The sequence below is a fragment of the Clytia hemisphaerica genome, unplaced genomic scaffold, assembly GCF_902728285.1.
Source record: "Clytia hemisphaerica strain Z4C2 unplaced genomic scaffold, Clytia hemisphaerica genome assembly, whole genome shotgun sequence".
NCBI lineage: Eukaryota > Metazoa > Cnidaria > Hydrozoa > Leptothecata > Clytiidae > Clytia > Clytia hemisphaerica.
The window spans coordinates 1286879-1306568 of NW_027104076.1; the positions used below are offsets into that span (position 1 = coordinate 1286879).

General features: G+C 34.7%; 2 protein-coding genes and 1 pseudogene across 2 annotated transcripts; all 3 read left to right on the plus strand.

Moving 5' to 3' along the window:
- The first annotated feature begins 406 nt into the window (after window positions 1-406).
- Window positions 407-7042, plus strand: LOC136812627 (uncharacterized). Its single transcript, XM_067069157.1, has 12 exons — window positions 407-708; window positions 1160-1548; window positions 1875-2036; window positions 2723-2816; window positions 3140-3206; window positions 3409-3571; window positions 4456-4578; window positions 4765-4848; window positions 5172-5229; window positions 5403-5617; window positions 6047-6258; window positions 6655-7042. The coding sequence occupies exons 1-12, from the start codon at window positions 492-494 to the stop codon at window positions 6845-6847; spliced, it is 1977 nt and encodes a 658-aa protein (XP_066925258.1). The 5' UTR covers window positions 407-491; the 3' UTR covers window positions 6848-7042.
- Window positions 7043-11403: 4361 nt separating this feature from the next.
- LOC136812628 (N(G),N(G)-dimethylarginine dimethylaminohydrolase 1-like) lies at window positions 11404-12286 on the plus strand. Its single transcript, XM_067069158.1, has one exon. The coding sequence runs from the start codon at window positions 11425-11427 to the stop codon at window positions 12220-12222; it is 798 nt and encodes a 265-aa protein (XP_066925259.1). The 5' UTR covers window positions 11404-11424; the 3' UTR covers window positions 12223-12286.
- Window positions 12287-18532: 6246 nt separating this feature from the next.
- LOC136812629 (N(G),N(G)-dimethylarginine dimethylaminohydrolase 1 pseudogene) lies at window positions 18533-19690 on the plus strand (annotated as a pseudogene).

The following is a 19690-nucleotide window of genomic DNA, read 5'->3' on the forward strand; positions in this document are numbered from 1 at the left end:
TATTAAAATTAGAGATATTGTATTGACCTTAATGGTTTGTTTAGAATGTAAATAAGTAATGGTTTTATATATTACATAATCAGCTGAAAGTTTTAATGCTTTTTTGGTCTGAGTAAAAATTTGCGATTTACATAACATATTATAAAGTCACACGTTTATGAAGAGAGTTTGAGAGCTTGTTAAGGTCATATACTGTAATGTTGAATTGACATAAGGTTTTTATTTATCATTTTCGAAAAAAGGTATTTTTATATCAGTTAACACCCATTAGTTCCATCTCTATTGTTTTCTATATAAGATTTGAGACCTGAGAACTTTTTTCAAATGAAGTATTGTTAGTTTCAAATGTTGTTAGACAAGTGTAATATTGCGTTAATAAAGCTCCAATTTTCTTTTTATGATTTCAGTTACAGAATTATAAAAAAGAATTTCAAAAAAAATTAAAATTGTATATCAAAATCAAACATTCGAACGACACCAAACAGAGAACAATGATGTATGAAACAGGTCCGGAGACTATAGAGGAAGTTAAAGTTCAAATTTTGGATGATAATTCCAAAGAAAAAGAAGTTGACATTCACCAAGTACACATTCCTATACATTTGAAATTTGAGGATTTATGTGTGAAAGCTGGTGAAAAAGAAATTTTGCAAAATGTGACTGGTGAATTTTTACCAGGTGAATTGGTTGCAATCATGGGACCATCCGGTAAATGATTTTTTTTATCATCATTACTTAGTTTCACCTGATGAAAGTACCACTTACAGCAGCCCTCCTTTGGTAGTTAAATCTGAAAAAAAAAATTAAGACGAGAGTCAATTAAACAAAATAACTCTTGAAAGAAGGTGAAGTATATCTATTTTATCTTACAAAGTAAAGAAAAGATTGACAAGATTTATTTTTCTTATACGCTCAACTACTTTATAAGATTCAATCAATACTAAGGAGTGTGATACCTAGGCAATTTTTTTACTTTAACTCGTCTTTCTTTGTTTATAATAGTAAAGTGTTGTTTTTGTCTATTTATTATACTAATATTATATAACATGATCAGTTCTGGTCCCAAAATGAATAAATTTATTTTAAATTTTTCAGATTACTAAATGATTTTTGTTGAAGTCTATAACGATGATTTACCTTTCTATTAACTTTTCTACAGGTGCTGGAAAATCTACTTTGTTAAACTTTTTGGCTGGTAGATCTAAAGGTATGGAGCTTACTGGTGGTGATATTACCATCAACAATCAAAAACCAACTAAAACAATGCGCAGAAAAATTGGTTACGTCTTACAAGAAGATGTGTTTTTCTCACATTTGACTGTCAATCAAACGTTAAAATTTGTTGGTGAAATCAGATTGTCAGATTCTTTATCCAGTGAACAGAAATCTAAAATAGTTGATGAAGTTATGGATGAACTTGGTTTACGCAAATGTGCTGATACAGTGATGGGAGGTGGTATATTTGTGACTGGTTGTTCTGGTGGTGAGAAGAAGAGATGTAGCATTGCAACAGAGTTGATTACTAATCCTTCCTTGCTTATGATGGACGTATGTGTTTCTCTATTCCATTCTATTCTCTTTTTTATGAAAACAATCAGGTTCAAAATCATCAAAAAGGAAGAACGATAAAAGAACAATTCCAAGCCTGAAATTTCAAGAATTTCAAGAGTAATTCAATATTATTATAAATATAAGAACAAGTTAGCAATTTGAGGCTCAAAATGCCAAAAATTTACTCGTTATCATAAAATATCTTCTCTACAAGAGTTATGTATAAAAATATCAATTTTACAACAAATATCAGAACAGGATAAGAACAATTTATCTTCAAAATCACTCAAGTTTTTCATTGTAATTTTCTTTTCATTCACCAGGAGCCAACATCAGGTTTAGATTCATCAACCGCTTTTAACTTGATTCAAACGCTGAAGAATCTCGCCAAAACCGAGAATCGAACCATCGTCACCACAATTCACCAGCCTTCATCACATGTATTTCACATGTTCGATAAACTAATCCTCATTTCTGGTGGAAAAGTAAGTATACCAGTTCTCTTTGGTTAGCAATAAAATCAATCATTGTGGAATGAATTAAATTCTTACTAACGTACTTTTCATTCTCAGAAGCATGATCCTTACTAGACCATATGATCAGCATTGCATACAATACTCTAATATGGGTCTTATATGGAATAGACGTTTTGCTAGGCGTGATACCATTTTGACTCCGGCGGTGAAAACATTACGTTATGACTCTACGGCGCGATAGTCTGATAGTAGATCCAATTTTCATGCGTTTAATCTTTATCTTACTGCGTTTCATATAACGATTAACTAAGCGTCTGCGCGCCGAGTTCAAAAGTACACATACAAATATTAGGTTACAAAGTCAAATAACCTAGCGGTTGTGTACTTCTTAGCCTGACGCACGGACACTGGTATAGCAAAATCAATATAAATAAAAATTAAGCGCTAATAAGTATCTACTATCAGGCTATCATTTAAAGTAATCAGGTAATGTTTTCATTGCTGAAGTCGAAATGGTATATTGCACCTAGCAAAAAGTCTATTCTAACAACAAGCATATCGTCACGTTTGAAATATCCATTCCTTTGATACCTTATGAGTAAAAAGTTGGCAAAATTGACGAAGAAATCACAAAAGATCTCTAAATATCTCTCTGTACCTACCTTTCAACAAACCTTGTTTGATTGCGTATTCAGGTTGCGTATTGCGGTAAAACATCCGAAGTGTTGGATTTTTTTGAACACCTTGGTTCACCATGTTACCCAAACTGGAATCCTGCTGATTTTATAAGTAAGTCAAAAATCAATAGATATTTCTTTTATCAGGCTTTTTGTTTGTCAAAAGACAGGCGTTTTAACATTTCGTTGTTAAGCGACGAGTGACTGCTATGCTAAAGATATTTTTTGCAATTTTTGTTCCCTAAAAGGCACTTGTCATAGTATTTTAACAAAAATTGGTTAATCGCCAGAGATTCGTCAGATTCTCTTTTTTCAGTGGCGATTGACGGTGACACATGGACTCTTCTTCTCCTATTGTTTGTATAGAAATGAAATGCACTTATAAAGATTATTTTAGCTCTTTATTCAAAATGTTTTCTTTCATTGCTACCTTAGTGGAGATGTTAACAGGAGAATCAGAATTGACACAAACCATTGCTGACAAGTTCATCGAATATAAAAAGTAAGTTCTCTTTTTTTCTCCCATAGTAATTTAATTAAATTTGATTGAAAAATAAGATGATAAATATGACTCGGTTAAAATATTTTCAGGATTTCTCTCGATAAAAATACAGCCCTTGTTTACAATATCGAATATTTATATATTGTGTTTCCTCGCATCCTTGAAGATTGTTCTACTGTATGTAATTCTTATCACTCTTCAGACAAAAGAAAGAAAAAGAAGAATCGACTTCAAACGGACACACGAACGGTCATGTCAATGGACAGGCAAATGGTGGTTCCAGTAAAACCTCCCCCAAAAGATTATCCATGAAGAAGAAAAAAATCAGCGTCTTTTCGAATGGTTTCTTTAGTAATGAAAATGAGGTATGATTTAATTTTTTCAAAAAATCTTCATTTTAACTAAAACTGACATATATGAGCAATCAGTCATATAAATACCAATCTCGCTACTCTGTATTTAATTTTATGACCTTTTCTGCAAAGTTAACAAATTTAGAGATTCTTAAATTAGTATTCAGATAATTTTTTCTTCACTTTTTGTCTTTTTTTAATCATCGATATGAATATTTTGCTGATGAGTTACCTTGTCGGGGAAAAAAATGTCGGGGTTTTATTTAGTCGGGTTTTTTTTTCGTCGGGGACAAAATTTCGTCACCTAGAGGCATTTTCGTCATTATTCCCCGACCAAAATTTCAAATTCGTCACTTTTCCCCAACCAAATTTACAATTTAGTCACTTTCACCCGACTAAATTGTCCAAAAGAAATAGTTTCCTTCAATAGCTCAAAAATGGATCTTGTAATTCGACGTTTAAAGTACTAATTTCGGTAAATAAAGGTGTAAAAAAATTAGATTTAAATTTTGGTTGCGGTATAAAATTTTGGGTAAATGTTTTGGTCGGGGATAAAAAAATCGGTACAAGTTTTGGTCGGGTGATAAAATATCGGGGAAATATATCGTCGGGGAAAAATTTCGTCACCCCCTCAAAATTTTCGTCACTCTCCCCGACATTTTTTTCACATATTACAATTCAGTTTCTGGTTTACCGTGTACAATTATAAAGTTCGTGTGATTCCCTGTACTATATGGTTTTATTTCCTGTACTTTAAAACAACTGTACTGCGCAGGCTAAAAAACGAAATTTTAATTGTTGATAGAGGCCGTATCATTAACATTTAAAAAATACCACTTTTACTTCAGTGAGCTTCAGCAGCCTAATCACCACAGTTGATTCAATTTCTCTTTTAGGATGATAATGATGTCAAACTTTCAAAATGGCCGACCGGATTTCGAACACAATGTAAAGCGTTATGCCAAAGAGCTTTCATTCAATCTAAGAAAGAAATGTTAGATAAACTTGGCTTCATCCAGGTATAAAAGGAACTTCTTTCATATTCTTGGCTCAAGTAACCTCATTCTTTACAAAAAGCCCTCTAAAATTACAGGGACTTTTAAATGTTTGTATTTTCATAATTTCAACGAAGGTGTTTTGAATTACATTATCGCTAAAACCTGCGTGAAACTTTTGAATTAAATTCATTTTCTTTTTCTTCGTAGACACTTGGCCTTGCATTGGTCGTCAGTTTGTTATGGTTCAATACTCCGTACGATGAAGAATCTCTTGTCGATCGCCAGGGAGCTGTGAGTTGAACCCTGTTATAGTTTCAGAATGCACATTACTACCACCACTTTTATACAACCTAACTTTGGTCTACAAGGTCAAAAGAGAAAGTGTCAGACCAAGGTGTTTTTTGGCATTCAAGATTCTTTACTTCTTGTTGTTTTGGACAATTTTCCGCGACCAAGAGAGGACTCTCCCATTTTGACACATTATATACATCTTTAATGAGGCACAAAGCAATAAACATCCAATTAAAATACCTTCGTCTTTCTTCACTTGTACTTTTACACGTTTTGGCGTCCACCATCCCCTATCAATCAAGTATTTTTTGTTGCATTTTCAGATCTTCTTTGTCCTTGTTTACACTGTATTGCATCCAATCTTCTACAACGTCATGACTTGTAAGTTACACCATTGATTTTCAATCAAGTTGAACAAGTGGTAAGTCGGGTAATAGTAGATTTATTTTAAAAATCGAAGTACGGTCTTTTGATAATGCACTAAAAGCAACGTCCATAAAGTGTTTTATTCAATTTTCAAAATCAAATGCATTTTATTTTTACATTTTCTTCAGTTCCAACAGAAAGAGACGTCATACAGAAAGAACGAGCCGCTGGAATGTATCGCTTGTCATCATACTATTTCGCAAAGCTGATCAGTGAGATACCAGCTCTATTACTTCAACCTGTCATTTTACACATCATCACTTATTGGGCATCAGGCTTGAATCGGTCGCCTTACTATTTCATTTCTTTGCTGACCATTGCTACTGGTGCTTTTCTTGCACAGGTGAGGTGGATTTCACAAATTTTCAAATACAGAGAAAATGAAACTTTTGCTTACGAAATTCTGTGCGCTTTGACGACAAAAGCATCCGAAATCCGAAACCAGAATTGAAAATTAAACATGTGGATCTATCATCTAGTTATCGAAAAACAAAAACATCTCTGCTATGCGGGTTGTCTCATCAAATCAAGTAGAGTGAATTTGTTTGATCTAAGCAATTAATGTTTTTCACGCAACGCCTTCAAAATCAATTTCAAACTTCCCGAAAGAAATCAAAAAGCCGAACTATGTGGGCGTTGAAACCCTTAAAATCACCTAACGATTTAAATTCTGCAGTAATTTTCTTAAGATCGTTTGAATGATATCTTTTGGTTGGAACATAGACTTATCTACGAGATAACATAAAATTGACCTTTCTTTTTGCTTTTCTAGACCATTGGATTACTCATCGGAACAGTAATCAAGCAATTCAAACGTGCTTTAACAGTCACCGCTTTAGTCGCCCTGGGGTCCATGCTTTTGGGAGGTTTCTATACCAAGCGTGTCCCTGAATGGATGTATTGGGCACGTTATGTTTCAATGATCTCCTATTCATTCAATATATTGGTTCGTGTCGAATTTGAACATGCAAGCACTACTTTCAAGTAAGTACTGGTCAATAACCCCTGGTGAAAACTAAGAAACCTCCGCAAACCTTCCCGCCAAGTTTAAATTTGCTCAGCATTTTTGGTGCTCCAAAAATCTACCCCCTTTTTAAAGGTATTTGCTTTTCTGTCCAGCAACTTCCAAAACAACACCCCCTCCTGAGACCTGAAAATCAATGTTTTGATATGTTTTCGAAAACTTAGTATTCTAAACCACTGAGTTATAGACTATAAATAATAAGAATTGAAATCTTCAAATTTATATGCCCAACTAATCTCTTTTGGAAGTTACTATGCATGAGTTAAAATTTATTGAAATGTGTTAAGCTTCTTGAAAGCATTAATCGTAATCGTTTGGTTCACCTTCTTAAATTAAATTGTTCTTTTTTTCGACAGATGTGCAGCAGAATCAGCGTTCGACATCTGCAAGAACAACAACACGACTGTCTTAACAGGAAAAGACATTCTACCGCACATCACTACCATCGATATAGGAATCGCTGAATCTTTTGGTGTGCTTGTATTAATGATCCTAGCAACGAGACTTACTTTTTATTACGTTTTAAAATATCTTAATAAACCAACTTAAAAGATGGTATCTGCAGCTGGTGTCTTGTCTGAGAGCATGGACTTGTGAACGATAAGAGTGGTTGGTTGTGGACCGTGATGCCTGACCTCTGCCATTTAATATACTGTAATGTATGTCATTATGATAAGGAAAGAATCTTCAAGATAAGAACTTCTACACCGTATATTTTTATAAGAACTGTTAGCTCGACTTCAACTGTTCATAGTTTTTCGATATTTTTGGGCTTGATGATGTTCTTATTGTGTTGACATATAGTTTTTTATCTAGAAATCTGGAGATAGCAAATCTTAATGTTAATCTAAGGCTCAGATTTTTCTCATGTTGTCCTTTGGCTTAGCCAACTTTCAGTTTGACTGAGATTGTTATAAAGACAGGCTTTGGGAAATTTTACGTACTTATTCAAAAGCAGAAATTAGTAGCAGTTTCTTCCTTATTGCCTGCATTTGATGATGCTCGAGAAGGTTGTTTTGTTTTGTTTGTTCTCAGGTATAATGTCAGAGATTTCTTATATATTTTGTTAGATTTTGTAGGATTTTCATTCGAATTGAGATGCTTTTTGTTTGAAAAAAAAACATTACTTGAATAAGTTGTTGGTGTTTAAGAGCTCGAAGTTGAATTTTAGCTAGAGTCATCGATTCAAGATAAAGTCTAAACGAAGGACATTTCCTGATAGTATTTTTTATCTCTTGTACAGAATAGTCAAAGTGGATTAATTCGCATACACGTTTTTTTATAAGGAACACGTTTATAAGGAAATCGAGGCTGAAAATGGTCCAAAAAATAAGGAATTGTTAAGGAACTGCTCAGGCTGAGAAGAAGTTATACTTTATATAGAAGTTAGATATTTTGCGAATCCAAACTTAGCATGTAAATAAGGCACTCGATAAGGGACTTTGAGGCTGAAATTCTCTGTAAAAATAAGGAATTCCAGGCTCAGAGCAAAGTTAAGTTTCCTTATAAAAAAGAAACGTGTACGTCTTTTTTATTTTGTGTTCTTAGTACATATATATATTTAATGTCTAAAATATTGAAAAAAGAAATTTTTAAAGTCAAAGAAGGATATATCTGTATGAATCTTAAGAATTTCCATTATATAAACTAGATGAAAAGAGATATTTGACAGATGTACTTAAAACGACGCTTACGATGCTTTGTTCTTTTCTGTTTGACTCTTATTGTAATATTTCACGGTTTAAAACCTTCACTGTTTCAAATTTCAGTGGAGAAACATATTCAAGATCTGTTTCATATATTACGTGTGTTGGAGTTGTATAAAGTATGGCTATGTTTTGAACAAAGATAGTTCTGTTACATTTCGTATAAAGACTGTCAACATCTTGTCAATCAGAACAACTTTGCACTATCGTTTGATTTCACTGATGGCCTTGAACCAACCTTTTATGAAAAGTGGACTAAAGTCTGTCTCAAAATAATTTGCAGCCGAGACAAAAATGGCTGTTACTTTTGCTAGAATTTCAACGAGCACAAAATTGCAACTTCATTCAAATTCTATCAAAAGTTACAGCCATTTTTGTCTCAGCTGCAAATTATTTTGAGACAGACTTTAGGTACGATTTCAAAACAAACTTAATAGTTTTCAATCTCGCTTTCGCTTTTGTGTGGTATCATTTGTGTCAAGGAAATTTATTAATTGCAAGCTATATCAAACGATAAGTCAACCTATCCTAGAGACTTACTGTCGTTCAGTTTTGAGTAATGACTTTACGTAACTCTGAAACAATTTTTTTTTGAAAAATTTCGAGTTACAAAACAACAGAGTTAAGAAGTTCCCTTATGACGTCATAATTTGAGACTTATGACGTCACATTCGTCGTAACTCGAGTTTTTGTAACTCGGGTTTTCCGGGCCCCTTAGACATGTTCCGTCGTTGATACAAAACAAATTTAAATATCGACATTTTCGACCATTGTTTTTTTGTCTTCTGTATTTGAAAAGCTGTAGCGTGTACATTCAGACAGTGATGTATCTTTTGGGCATTCATTTTCATAAACTTCATTTTCGAAAACAAAAGATTTCGGACAATGCTCAAAGAAGATTTTCGCATAAATTTAGTGCATTTTCTTTTTTATTTCAATCTTCAATGAACTGTTCGTACTTGTCGTGTGGCATGGTGGAATAAATTTTTACTCTTGACACATAAACATTGAATAATTTTTTTCGCCATCTTTGCGATTTTTAGGTAAATTCGTGAAAGTAAATCGTCGTTTGTATAAGTAAGAGCCACTAGTAACAACAAACAAACCCGCGGCAAATTTAAGACTGGGGGTATAAGCACCATCTTTGTGGTCTTGAAAGTTTATTGACTAAGGCCCTCTAAGATCTTGCTTTTGAACAAATTTTCTGCACGGTCAGGCTAAGGATAATGTATAACAACAAGCTACTATAAGGTCTGTTTCTATAAGGAATCTTGCACTAATAACACGCATACGTATAATTTCATCATGAATTTTCTTATAAAGTATATTCTTACAATGTATAGCAATGTGCCCTCCCGGTTATTACCATAATGGCTTTATGGCAACTCCTGAACTTGGGCACAGGATGTACGGTAAAGTATATTCTTATAAAAAAGCGTGTATTTTTCACATGATACAGGTGCACCTATACAAGGACGTCCGCTCGTATATTGTGACACTCGTGCTCCCAACTAAGATCCAAAAATCTAACTAAGGTTGATTTTAATGGCGATCCGACAAAAGAGCATTCTCTTGCTTTGTTCGCGAATGAAACAATACGTATATGTAAGTCAGACTTTTAACGGTGTATTTATAAATTGTTTAGACGATGCTATCGTCCGTTTAGAGGGTCAGTAAACGCGAGAATGTATACGCGCAGAGTCAGGGCGTCAGGGTGGTTTACGGAAAAAATAGTGGCGGTAGAGTTTTGGAACAAAACGGACGATACCAAAATCCTTGCCTGACCGACCTCTGAGACACAGGTCGGCGGGTTTTCGAGATTTTCCATGGAGAAAAGCTTGCGTTTTTTTGTTCGAACTGAGTGCAAACAGTGCTGGACGATGCTATCGTCCGTTTAGAGGGTCAGTAAACGCGAGAAAGTATCTGCGCAGAGTCAGGGCGTCAAGGCGGTTTACGGGAAAAAAGTGGCGGTAGAGTTTTGGAACACTGTAAACACCTCCGCCACTGTTTACTCCGCCCCGAACGAAACTCGTTTTCAAATTTATCCCGCTTCCTGAATTATTTCCTTTTTCAGTGATAATGTGTAGACGATAGGATCGTCTATAAATCGTTCCGCCGCATTGCATCGCCCGATCGAAGGAGACTATCAGAGCAGGATACTGAGCTGCAAGGCAAAATAAAAAGTGCAAATAACCAATTCGCCGCGAACCTTGGTGCGTTGCGACTTGTTTTGGCTCTTATTCCGGAAAGTTAACTCATGCAAAAAAACATCACACGATACACTCTTCTCAAGATTATAATTACATGGTCCCATTGGTTTTATAGAATATATTAAGAATACAGTTGACGCTCTCTAATTCGATCTTCAAGGAGAATCGAGTTTCCATCGAATAAAGGAGTGTATCGAATAGTAGAGCGTCGTTTATGAGAGTTTCTTGTTGACGGTGACTATCAATATCATCAAATAATGGAGCTTATCGAATAATAGAACGTCGAATTAGAGAGCGTCAACTGTTTATCCGCATCTTTGCGGCTCTTTTATAAGTGAGAACATCAAATAAATTATTAAAAAGTTTGGATTTGAATATTATTGTTGATAGTGGTTATTATTTATTAAGTTTTCTTCCTTTTTGGAGCTATAGATAGATGTTTTCCTGAAAAGATAACTGATAGTGGGCTGTTTTGTCCTATGTCGATATTTTTGATGTTTTGCTTGGAATTTTCTCGAAGAGCGTACCAAATTGTATTTTCAACATAAGTTGGATGTATATATTTAAAGCGGCTGAGGGCGAGGACATGACTTGCATTACTGGCAAAAGAAATTAGCGCACGTGGAAGGAAGTTCAATAATCGATGAGGCTTTATCTATTTGGGGAAACTTTAGAATTAATTGTGAGAAAAATTTTCCTCTCCCAATTCTACAAGAAGATTGGACATACTTTTGCACCAGTCTTGGTCAAAATATCCTTCCCAGTTGAAAACCATACTATGCAATTGTTCTCCCGGCTGAAAAGAATCAAATAAACTAATCCTTGCTGCTTTTTGCTTAATCCCAATTGATATTTCTAATTTATTTGAATACAGGAATTTAAATCCCCAGCCACAAATATCATGGAAATGTTAATCTCCATCGAGTTTCAGTCCGTTATTTTTACTTCTAATGGCTAAAAAGATCCTACCGGGGTCTGTAAGAAGGGGTTTATGGGTAGCTAGGTAGTTGCACAGTTCCGGTAATACGTTATGAGCAATTAGAAATGGGATGAATAATTGTTTTTTGTTAGTTTAAATTTAATTTTTGGTGCTTAATGAAAAGGAAAGTCGTTATTAAAACTCAATCCGTCATGATTAACCACGTCTCAATCATACAGTGACACCTTTCTTTCTTTCTTTCTTTAAGATTGGAAAGAAAAAATAGTGAGAATGTTTCAATACAAAAAAGCAGTTTGTCGAAAAATCCCAAGGTCCATCGTTGATGGAGGGATTCGAATGGAGAAAGAGGAGAAGCCGTTAGATTATGATTTAGCTGTCCAACAACATGATGATATGGTGAAAGCTCTGGAAAGCCTCGGTGTTGATGTCACCGTATTGGAAACAGATGAATCGACACCTGATTGTGTTTTTGTTGAGGATCCAGCTGTTATTATCGGCGATACTGTCTTAATCACCAACCCAGGCGCTGATTCCAGAAAGCCAGAAACTAAGATCATGAAAGAATATTTCAAGACGAACGAACCGCATTTGAAAATCGTTGAAATGGAATCGCCAGCTACACTTGATGGTGGTGACATCATGTTTACTGGTCGTGAAATCTTTGTTGGACAATCGAGGCGAACAAATGAAGCTGGTTATTTGAGACTAAAAGAAGCTTTTCCAAATTATCCAGTACATTTAGTGGCCATACAAAATGAGACATTACATTTGAAGTCAATGATGACAATGGGAGATGAAGATGTGATTTTATGTGGAAGTTCACCTGATGCTTCCGCTGCTATCGAAATCGTTCAAGAAAAGGCGAGCCATTTATACAGTGTGATACGGACACCTGAAGATAGTGGCGCCAATGTTGTCATTGTGAATGGTACCATTTTGAGACGTTCAGATTTATCGAAGAGTGCTCAAGTTGTATCCAAATTATCCATTCCAAAAATCGATTTAAATGCATCAGAATTGAGTAAAGTTGATGGATGTTTGACTTGCTGTTCTTTGCTTTATAACTGAACGATTTTTTTAATTTATTTTGAATTCTTTGAGTTTATTATAATACACTGATGATTACCTTCGATGTTTGCCGACCCGGGGATACTATGGAAAGTGTAGGCTACTTGAAACTACGTTTATTAGAAAGAGGATATGGTCTAACTTTGTTTTTTTTCTCGATATTTTCTGTCTAACGCGACAATCTGCAAGTCAATTAAAGTCTATTCACGATAAGTGTGCACTCTTTTTTCATTAACCTATAACTTTTGAAGGAATTCTTCAATCTTTATAAATTTGGTATCATTGGAAAGATATTAACGAGTGGAACAATTTGAAATAAAAAAATCTTTAAAAAAATTCTGAAATTGAAGATGAAAATGAAGAAGAAAAAATTGAAGATCTTGTAGAGAAGTGCTATAACTTTCATTTTCACTGGAGTGAATCCTTGATCTTAGGAAGTCATCACTGTGAAGAAATTTTACTAAAATATTTATTCAATATAAAGTTATGATACAAAGTTGATAAGTGATTGACCCCAAAAAACAGCAGAAAACAGCAGAAATCAGCGTTTTTAGACTTCAATCAGCTTATACGTTTGTTTGATATCTTTTGACTGAATGATTATTTTAGAGAAATTTTTTCACAGTGATGACGTTCGATAATCAAGGTTTCACTTCAGTGAAAATGATAGTTATAGCACTTTTCTACAAGATCTTCATTTTTTTCTTCTTCATTTTCATCTTCATTTTCAGAATTTTTTTGAAGATTTTTTTATTTCAAATTGTTCCACTTACTAATGTCTTTCAAATGATGCCAAATTTATAAAGATTGAAGAATTCCTTCAATAGTTATAGGTAAATGAAAAAAGAGTGCACACTTATCGTGAATAGACTTTAGCTCATATTTTCGATTTCGCTCGTGAAAAAGATTCTAAAAAAATCAAAACACTATGGAAGTAACAACTTTAAAAAATATATCAAGAAAATATTTTTACTTAATTATATGCTAGGTTTTTAGAAAGTTTTAAAATCTATTGATTGAATTAAAATTTTGTTATTGAAATAGTTTGATCATGTTAAGCTGTGAAGCGTGTGCGTGTGACGTCATCACCATTTTCCAAGGACTTTAGCCTTTCCATCACTCTCCTTCTTTTGGGTAGATATCTATCATTTTTCTGATTTACGCGTAAGCATTGAGTATTTTTAAGTAGCTTATCAGTCGGTATCCTTTTTACTCTGGTTAACACCGACCCTTATCCCACTAGTGTCCCATTTCGAGCAAACGCCAATAAGGGCCGTCGTACCATAATTACCCATAACAATCCAAACACTCCCTTAACAATCAAAATAGCCAAAGTCGCAAAAATCTGGCTATACCGCAGCAATATCCGAGTTTTTGCGATTTTGGCGCTTTCGATTGTTAGGGAGCTTTCGATTGTTATAGGTATGCACGGTAATATCACTAAAACTTATAAAAAATCGATGAAAATTGGCTTCTGAATAGACAAGAAATTCGCACTAAATATTCTAAAGTTACCCCTTTTTTATACCTGCACCTCCCCTCCCCCCCTTCAAAGCCGACACAGATGGAAAAATAACCCCAACAAGAGCCGTAATACAAATCTCCCCATCAAATTAATCAGCATTCGAGATCAAGGTCAAGTGCTCACCAAAATAAGATAGTATAGAGGATTGTTGGAGGTGTGTTTCATCCATTTAATTATCCAAAGCTAATTTAACTGAATGCATTGAATAATTTGAGGAAAATTCAAAGCATTAATAGTTATTCTATATCTCATTAAACTAGCAAATATCATCATCACTTTAAAGAGGCTAATGTTGAAATTAGTATTTGACCTGTGGTCAATACTTTTGATAGTTAACGTTATCGTTTGCTGACCTCAAACTATTCTACACCTTCCACACACCTTAATCGTCGGTAGCAAAGATTTGAGATTAGATTCTGAAAACCGATTTTAATATTGTATCTCATGCACGTGGCATACCGTGACGATTACGACATAGTGTGTAAGTAGTATGCACGAAAGGATAATAAATGGGTGTGAGTCATCCATTCTCACAGAGCGAATAACGGTTGAACACGTCATGGAGCTTCAAATTTAGTCCGGCCTTTGGGAAAGACAAGACCGAATTCTAATGAAAATATTCAACCCTTATGAAAAATTTCTCTAAAATTATCTATGAGACGTTCCTATAAAATCTCCCAAGGATTTGTGAATTAAAGGTTTTATTTTTAAATAAGACTGATATCGTTTGCTTATTCATCAATTTTAATTCACAAGCTTTTTCACATTGGATGTGGAGCAAGATTGGTCAGAAAGAGGAAATTTTTTTTACTTATATCAGCATAATGTAACAATAGGCAGACACTGTCCTGATATGAAATATATGTCTGATATGAAACGGGAACACTTAATGAAATGAAATAAAACCTTTAATTGACAATTTCAAACTTTGTAACGTGAAAAAACCATGATCCAAAATGGGCTCTTCCAGAAAATGTCCGTACATGTGGGGTGGAGGACATATTGTCCGGGGTGAGTGAAAAAATCACCAAAATTTGCCCTTGGTAATTTGGGTTGTCTGGGGGGTCAACTGATGCTTGTCCAGGGGGCCAAAAGTCACTGTGTCCGGGTTACCCCCTGAAAATATTTTATATCCTCCACCCCCCCCTCCATATTCAAATTTTTTCTGGAAAAGCACAATTACTTTACCGATTTATGAACCGCTCTAGATAAAAAGTTATCCTTTTGAGAGAATTTTTTGTAACCTTTTTAAGGCAAGGAAAATCTTCCTTACTAAGACATTTTATTTTACTAAATATTGATGACTGACAGTAACAATGTGCTTGCAAATATATTTAACCGGCTATCGGAAACGATAAGCCGTACTTAAAGAACAAAAAGTATTCATTTTAGATGTCGAAACAATTTTAAGACAGCCGCAAAAATGTCATCATTAAGATATATGTATATCCTTAATCCACATTATAAAGCTGTCTAAACGACCTTACTAAAAAACCGATCATTATGTCCACATAATAAATTGAAGCACATTTAAAGCTAAGTGATACTTGAATTGCATCTTACTTCATCTGCTTTGAGATATACAGGCCTATATTTTCTTAATTGGCATAACTCTAAAACTAGGTCGAATGGCCAACAGAAAAACCCATTACAGGGAAAAAAGCTCAGGAAAGGATTTCAATTCTTTTGGTTATGATAGACATTAATACAAACAGTCCGGCAGAAAATTCAAGTCACACCTGATGTCCCCTGCAACTGCATAAGATACTTGTGCCGTATTTTCAAAAAAAGTAACATAAATTTATAGTGCAATGATGTTTTATACATGTGAAAGTGAAAAGGTCAAATTATTCACACAAAAAATGATTCACATTTCAGGAAAATCTTGATATCAACTTGAATATTATTAATTATAACCAATTTTGAATAGGGGAAGATATCGTTAAGAAACATAATGAGTATTTAATTTGCAGCTATTTATGTTGTGATGATACCAGACAGAAAAATTTCAGCGAAAAGAAAAAAGGAATTAAGAACACGTTTAGAAGTTACCAACTGGAAAAAACAATTGCCAAATAACCGTCTCCAATGAAAAATACCCTGAAATTTCATCCCGATAAAAAAACAATACTCAAATCCCATCCCGGCATGTGCTTTTCACTGATGTAATGCAAATTTTTGAAATCTTCATTGTCACAATGGTTCAAGAAAATGATTCGTCAAAGTTTCTTTAAAACTTCATCATAATTTCATGGAAACTAGAATAAACTTTGAATCTATCGACCAAAGATTTATTATACACTGGATAAACGACTCATAAAACGATGGAGAGCGATCATTGTATTTTCATTGTTTCAGAAAACAATTGATGTTCAAGCTTTGTCCGCAAAGGTCAACTGTCATGGCGGCTCGAAGATGTCTGAAAGTAAGGCTAGCATACCAAGCTGGATACATTTGTGAAATCTGGTGTGAGAAAATCATCATTAGACAAGAAATTCAGACAAAATGCTTATAGTAACACGAAATTTTCAATTGGAAATATCTTTCCAAGACTGTCCCCAGAAGAGCTGAAATTAGCATACATAAGACTTGAGTGTCTTGGCTCCACTGTGGTATGAATATCCTTTGGAGGCACGTGGTGGCAAGGTGGTTTTTTTGAGATTGAAGTTTGAAAATTTCCGGTTTCAACATTCAATTTCTTATACACAACACGTCTTTTGCATCTTTCTCACAGCTTGAAACGTCATAACGACTTATAATTATCAATTAAGTGGAAGAATCTGACTCTCACAGGAAAGTTTTAAGTCTCTTTTGGGAATTGGATGAGTGGTTTTCGATAAGAAATGCAATAAAAATGCTTCGAAAAAACATTTAATGAGGGAAGGAGAGTGAACAATAATATTATTACTGCGGACACGAGTACACGAGAAATCGGCAAAAATCGGTTACTTGTATATCCAGTGTATAATAAATCCTTGTATCGACCGAACAACCTTTTTTGCCATTGACAAGAGTTTCCGTAGCTTGTATAATTAGTTTTTTCCCTGCAAACAAACTTTTTTTCATTTTAATCAACGGACGAACATGTGGTGTATCAAACCATCAAACTTCCACACAGAAAGGGTTTGCGATTTCCGAAATACCAAATAATTTTGCCAAAATTTCTGAAATTCCGTAATAAAATACTTGCAATTCCGATACCGATTTTTTGAGTGTTTCCCTTCATTTTGAATAGTTTTTCATCAAATTTGATTTTTCATGTATGAATTCCGAAAAAGGGGGATAAAAACTTTATAATACCGAAATTTCGAAGCAAAAATTCATGGATTTCCAATACCAAAAAAAATTCAGAATTCTGAAATACCGAAGAAATTTTGCCCGATTTTCGAGATTCCGAAGAAAAAAGGGTTGACTTCCGCAATTCCGAAATACCGTAGGCCCCCCCACACAGAAGTTGGATATGAGATAGACTAGCAAACTAGTCTGTTAATTAAACATGTCAGAGGGCGGGAATATAAAGGCGGCGGGCGTTTGCTAGAATAGGAGCTGCGTAGGAGAGCGAGCAAAAGTTGGTGAGAGGCTACTGATTAACTTTCAGCCCTTGCCGCCGACAAAATTCCTTCCTATGCTTACCTAACTCCTACGCTCACTTTTCCCGCGTGATACCGTTCCAGCCCGACTGGCGTGCCAGTCTAGATATGAGACAGCCTATGGAGTTGATCTAAAACAAAATCTGTCATTGTGTACAGACTAAACTGACTTTCCAAAGAATCACGAAAGGAGAAACCAAGTAATCAAATTTAATTGAAAGAAATTTAAAACAAGGAAGGAAGACTTTGCATGAAATATAATTGATTTTTGAATTACCGGTCATAATATGGAGTTCAATTAAGGATTGGAAGGTACCAGTTAATTGTAACAAACTACACTTAATGATTCACGTTTATAGCCATGTGTGATCTCACTTATCGATTGGATAATGGCTAACCTGATAACAGAGGCTATAACTCTTTTCCTCGTACAGTAAAGGAATTTTTACGTGCCAGGATGTCAAAAATTTCATTTCACTTATCTTATATGGCGCCCTATTTCAACAGAATCTCCCAACTTTGTTCTTGTTGCCGATCCATATGTGCCTATGCACAGTCCCATTGAGTTTAAAGGCCGAAGGGCTAGAGTAGAATATCTAACCTTTCTCAGGCAAGAAAAAGTGAAGCCACTTATTTCCCATCCAGAACGCGTCTAGAACGGGCCGCAATAATGACGATGGATTGTATCTAGCGGTTCCTTTGATTTTGAAATCTAACGATAGATTTTACTTTTCAATCTGGTGCGTTTGTGTACGAAAACAGCTTATTCGTCAAATCCCTTAAGTGTTTCAGCGCGATATTGGCAGAAAGAAAATCACGATACGACTTCAGGTTAGAGGTTAGTAATGTATAGATTCATACCTGACCTTTGGCCTTTGAACAAATTCACCAATAGAAACACGCCATGTTGAGCGCGCAATATGTTTTTGAAAAAAATCGAAACAATGAAAGCGGACTTGTCGCGTGTCTTTCTGATGATATTGTTGCATTTTATACCGCACTTCAAACATAAAATTATGCTATTAGTTTTTTCAAAAAAAAGTAATTGTCGAACACAAAACACAAGAGACTGGACAGATGACATCAAAAAGTAATTAATATTGCATACAATTAAATCAACAATGTTTACTAGTAATTGTAAATGGGTTGGGTGGTTTTTTCCCGTATACCATGCCTCACGTATAAAAAGCGTGGTTAGTTAATCATTCAGTTCAGACTACTTGACACAACACACAAGACACAACATTTTAGACCATCCATAAAATATACATTTTGCGAAAATGGTTTTCAAATACACAAAAGCCGTATGCAGAAGAATCCCAAGATCCATTGTTGATGGAGGAATCCGAATGGATTTGAATAAACCTTTGGTGGATTACGAGAGAGCTGTCAAACAGCATGAACACATGGTTCAATCTTTGGAGAAACTTGGTATCAAGGTCACCGTATTGGAAACAGATGAATCGACACCAGATTGCGTTTTTGTTGAGGATCCAGCTGTTATTATCGGCGATACTGTCTTAATCACCAACCCAGGGCGTGAATCACGAAAAGCAGAAACCAAGATCATGAAAGACTATTTCAAGACGAACGAACCACATTTGAAAATCGTTGAAATGGAATCGCCAGCTACACTTGATGGTGGTGACGTCATGTTTACTGGTCGTGAAATCTTTGTTGGGCAATCGAGGCGAACAAATGAAGCTGGTTTTTTGAAGGTTAAAGAAACATTCCCGAATTATCCCGTTCATGCAATCCCGATTCCCGAAAACACCCTCCATTTGATTTCTTGTATGAGTCCAGTCGATGAAGACACTATCCTATGTGGTGGCTCCCCAGACGCCTCAGCCGCTCTGAAGGTTGTCTTGGAAAAAGCAACACATATGTACAGTGTTGTTAGAACACCAGAAGATGACGGAGCTAACCTTGTCAGTGCTAATGGTACCATTTTGTGGCGATCTGATCTTCCAGCTACCTCCAATATTGTATCCAAATTAAACATTCCAAAAGTCGATCTAGATGGCTCAGAATTGAATAAAGTTGATGGTAGCTTGACTTGTTGTTCTTTGCTTTACAACTAAATTGAAAAAGAACTCTCTCAAAAGAAACAAAAAACCGACACACAAATTTTTATAAAAATATCTAACTATTTATGAAATCTTATAGCACCTAATAGCTTCACAAAAAATATTGTAAAAACAAATAGAAATTTCTTTACTTGTTTTGATCTTTATTCTGACGGTATTGAAACTAGGAATTCTTTCTCGTAATGTTATACATTTTGTTATACCTGTTTCTAGTCTTTTATCATGATTTTATCAAGCAATTTCAAAATAAAATTTTTTAAACAAAA

Coding starts and splice junctions, on each gene's coding strand:
- LOC136812628 (XM_067069158.1), top strand. CDS start 11,425: ATGTTTCAATACAAAAAAGCAGTTTGTCGAAAAATCCCAAGGTCCATC.
- LOC136812627 (XM_067069157.1), top strand. CDS start 492: ATGATGTATGAAACAGGTCCGGAGACTATAGAGGAAGTTAAAGTTCAA. Junction 1,549..1,874: donor CTTCCTTGCTTATGATGGAC/GTATGTGTTTCT, acceptor TTCATTCACCAG/GAGCCAACATCAGGTTTAGA. Junction 4,849..5,171: donor TTGTCGATCGCCAGGGAGCT/GTGAGTTGAACC, acceptor TTGCATTTTCAG/ATCTTCTTTGTCCTTGTTTA.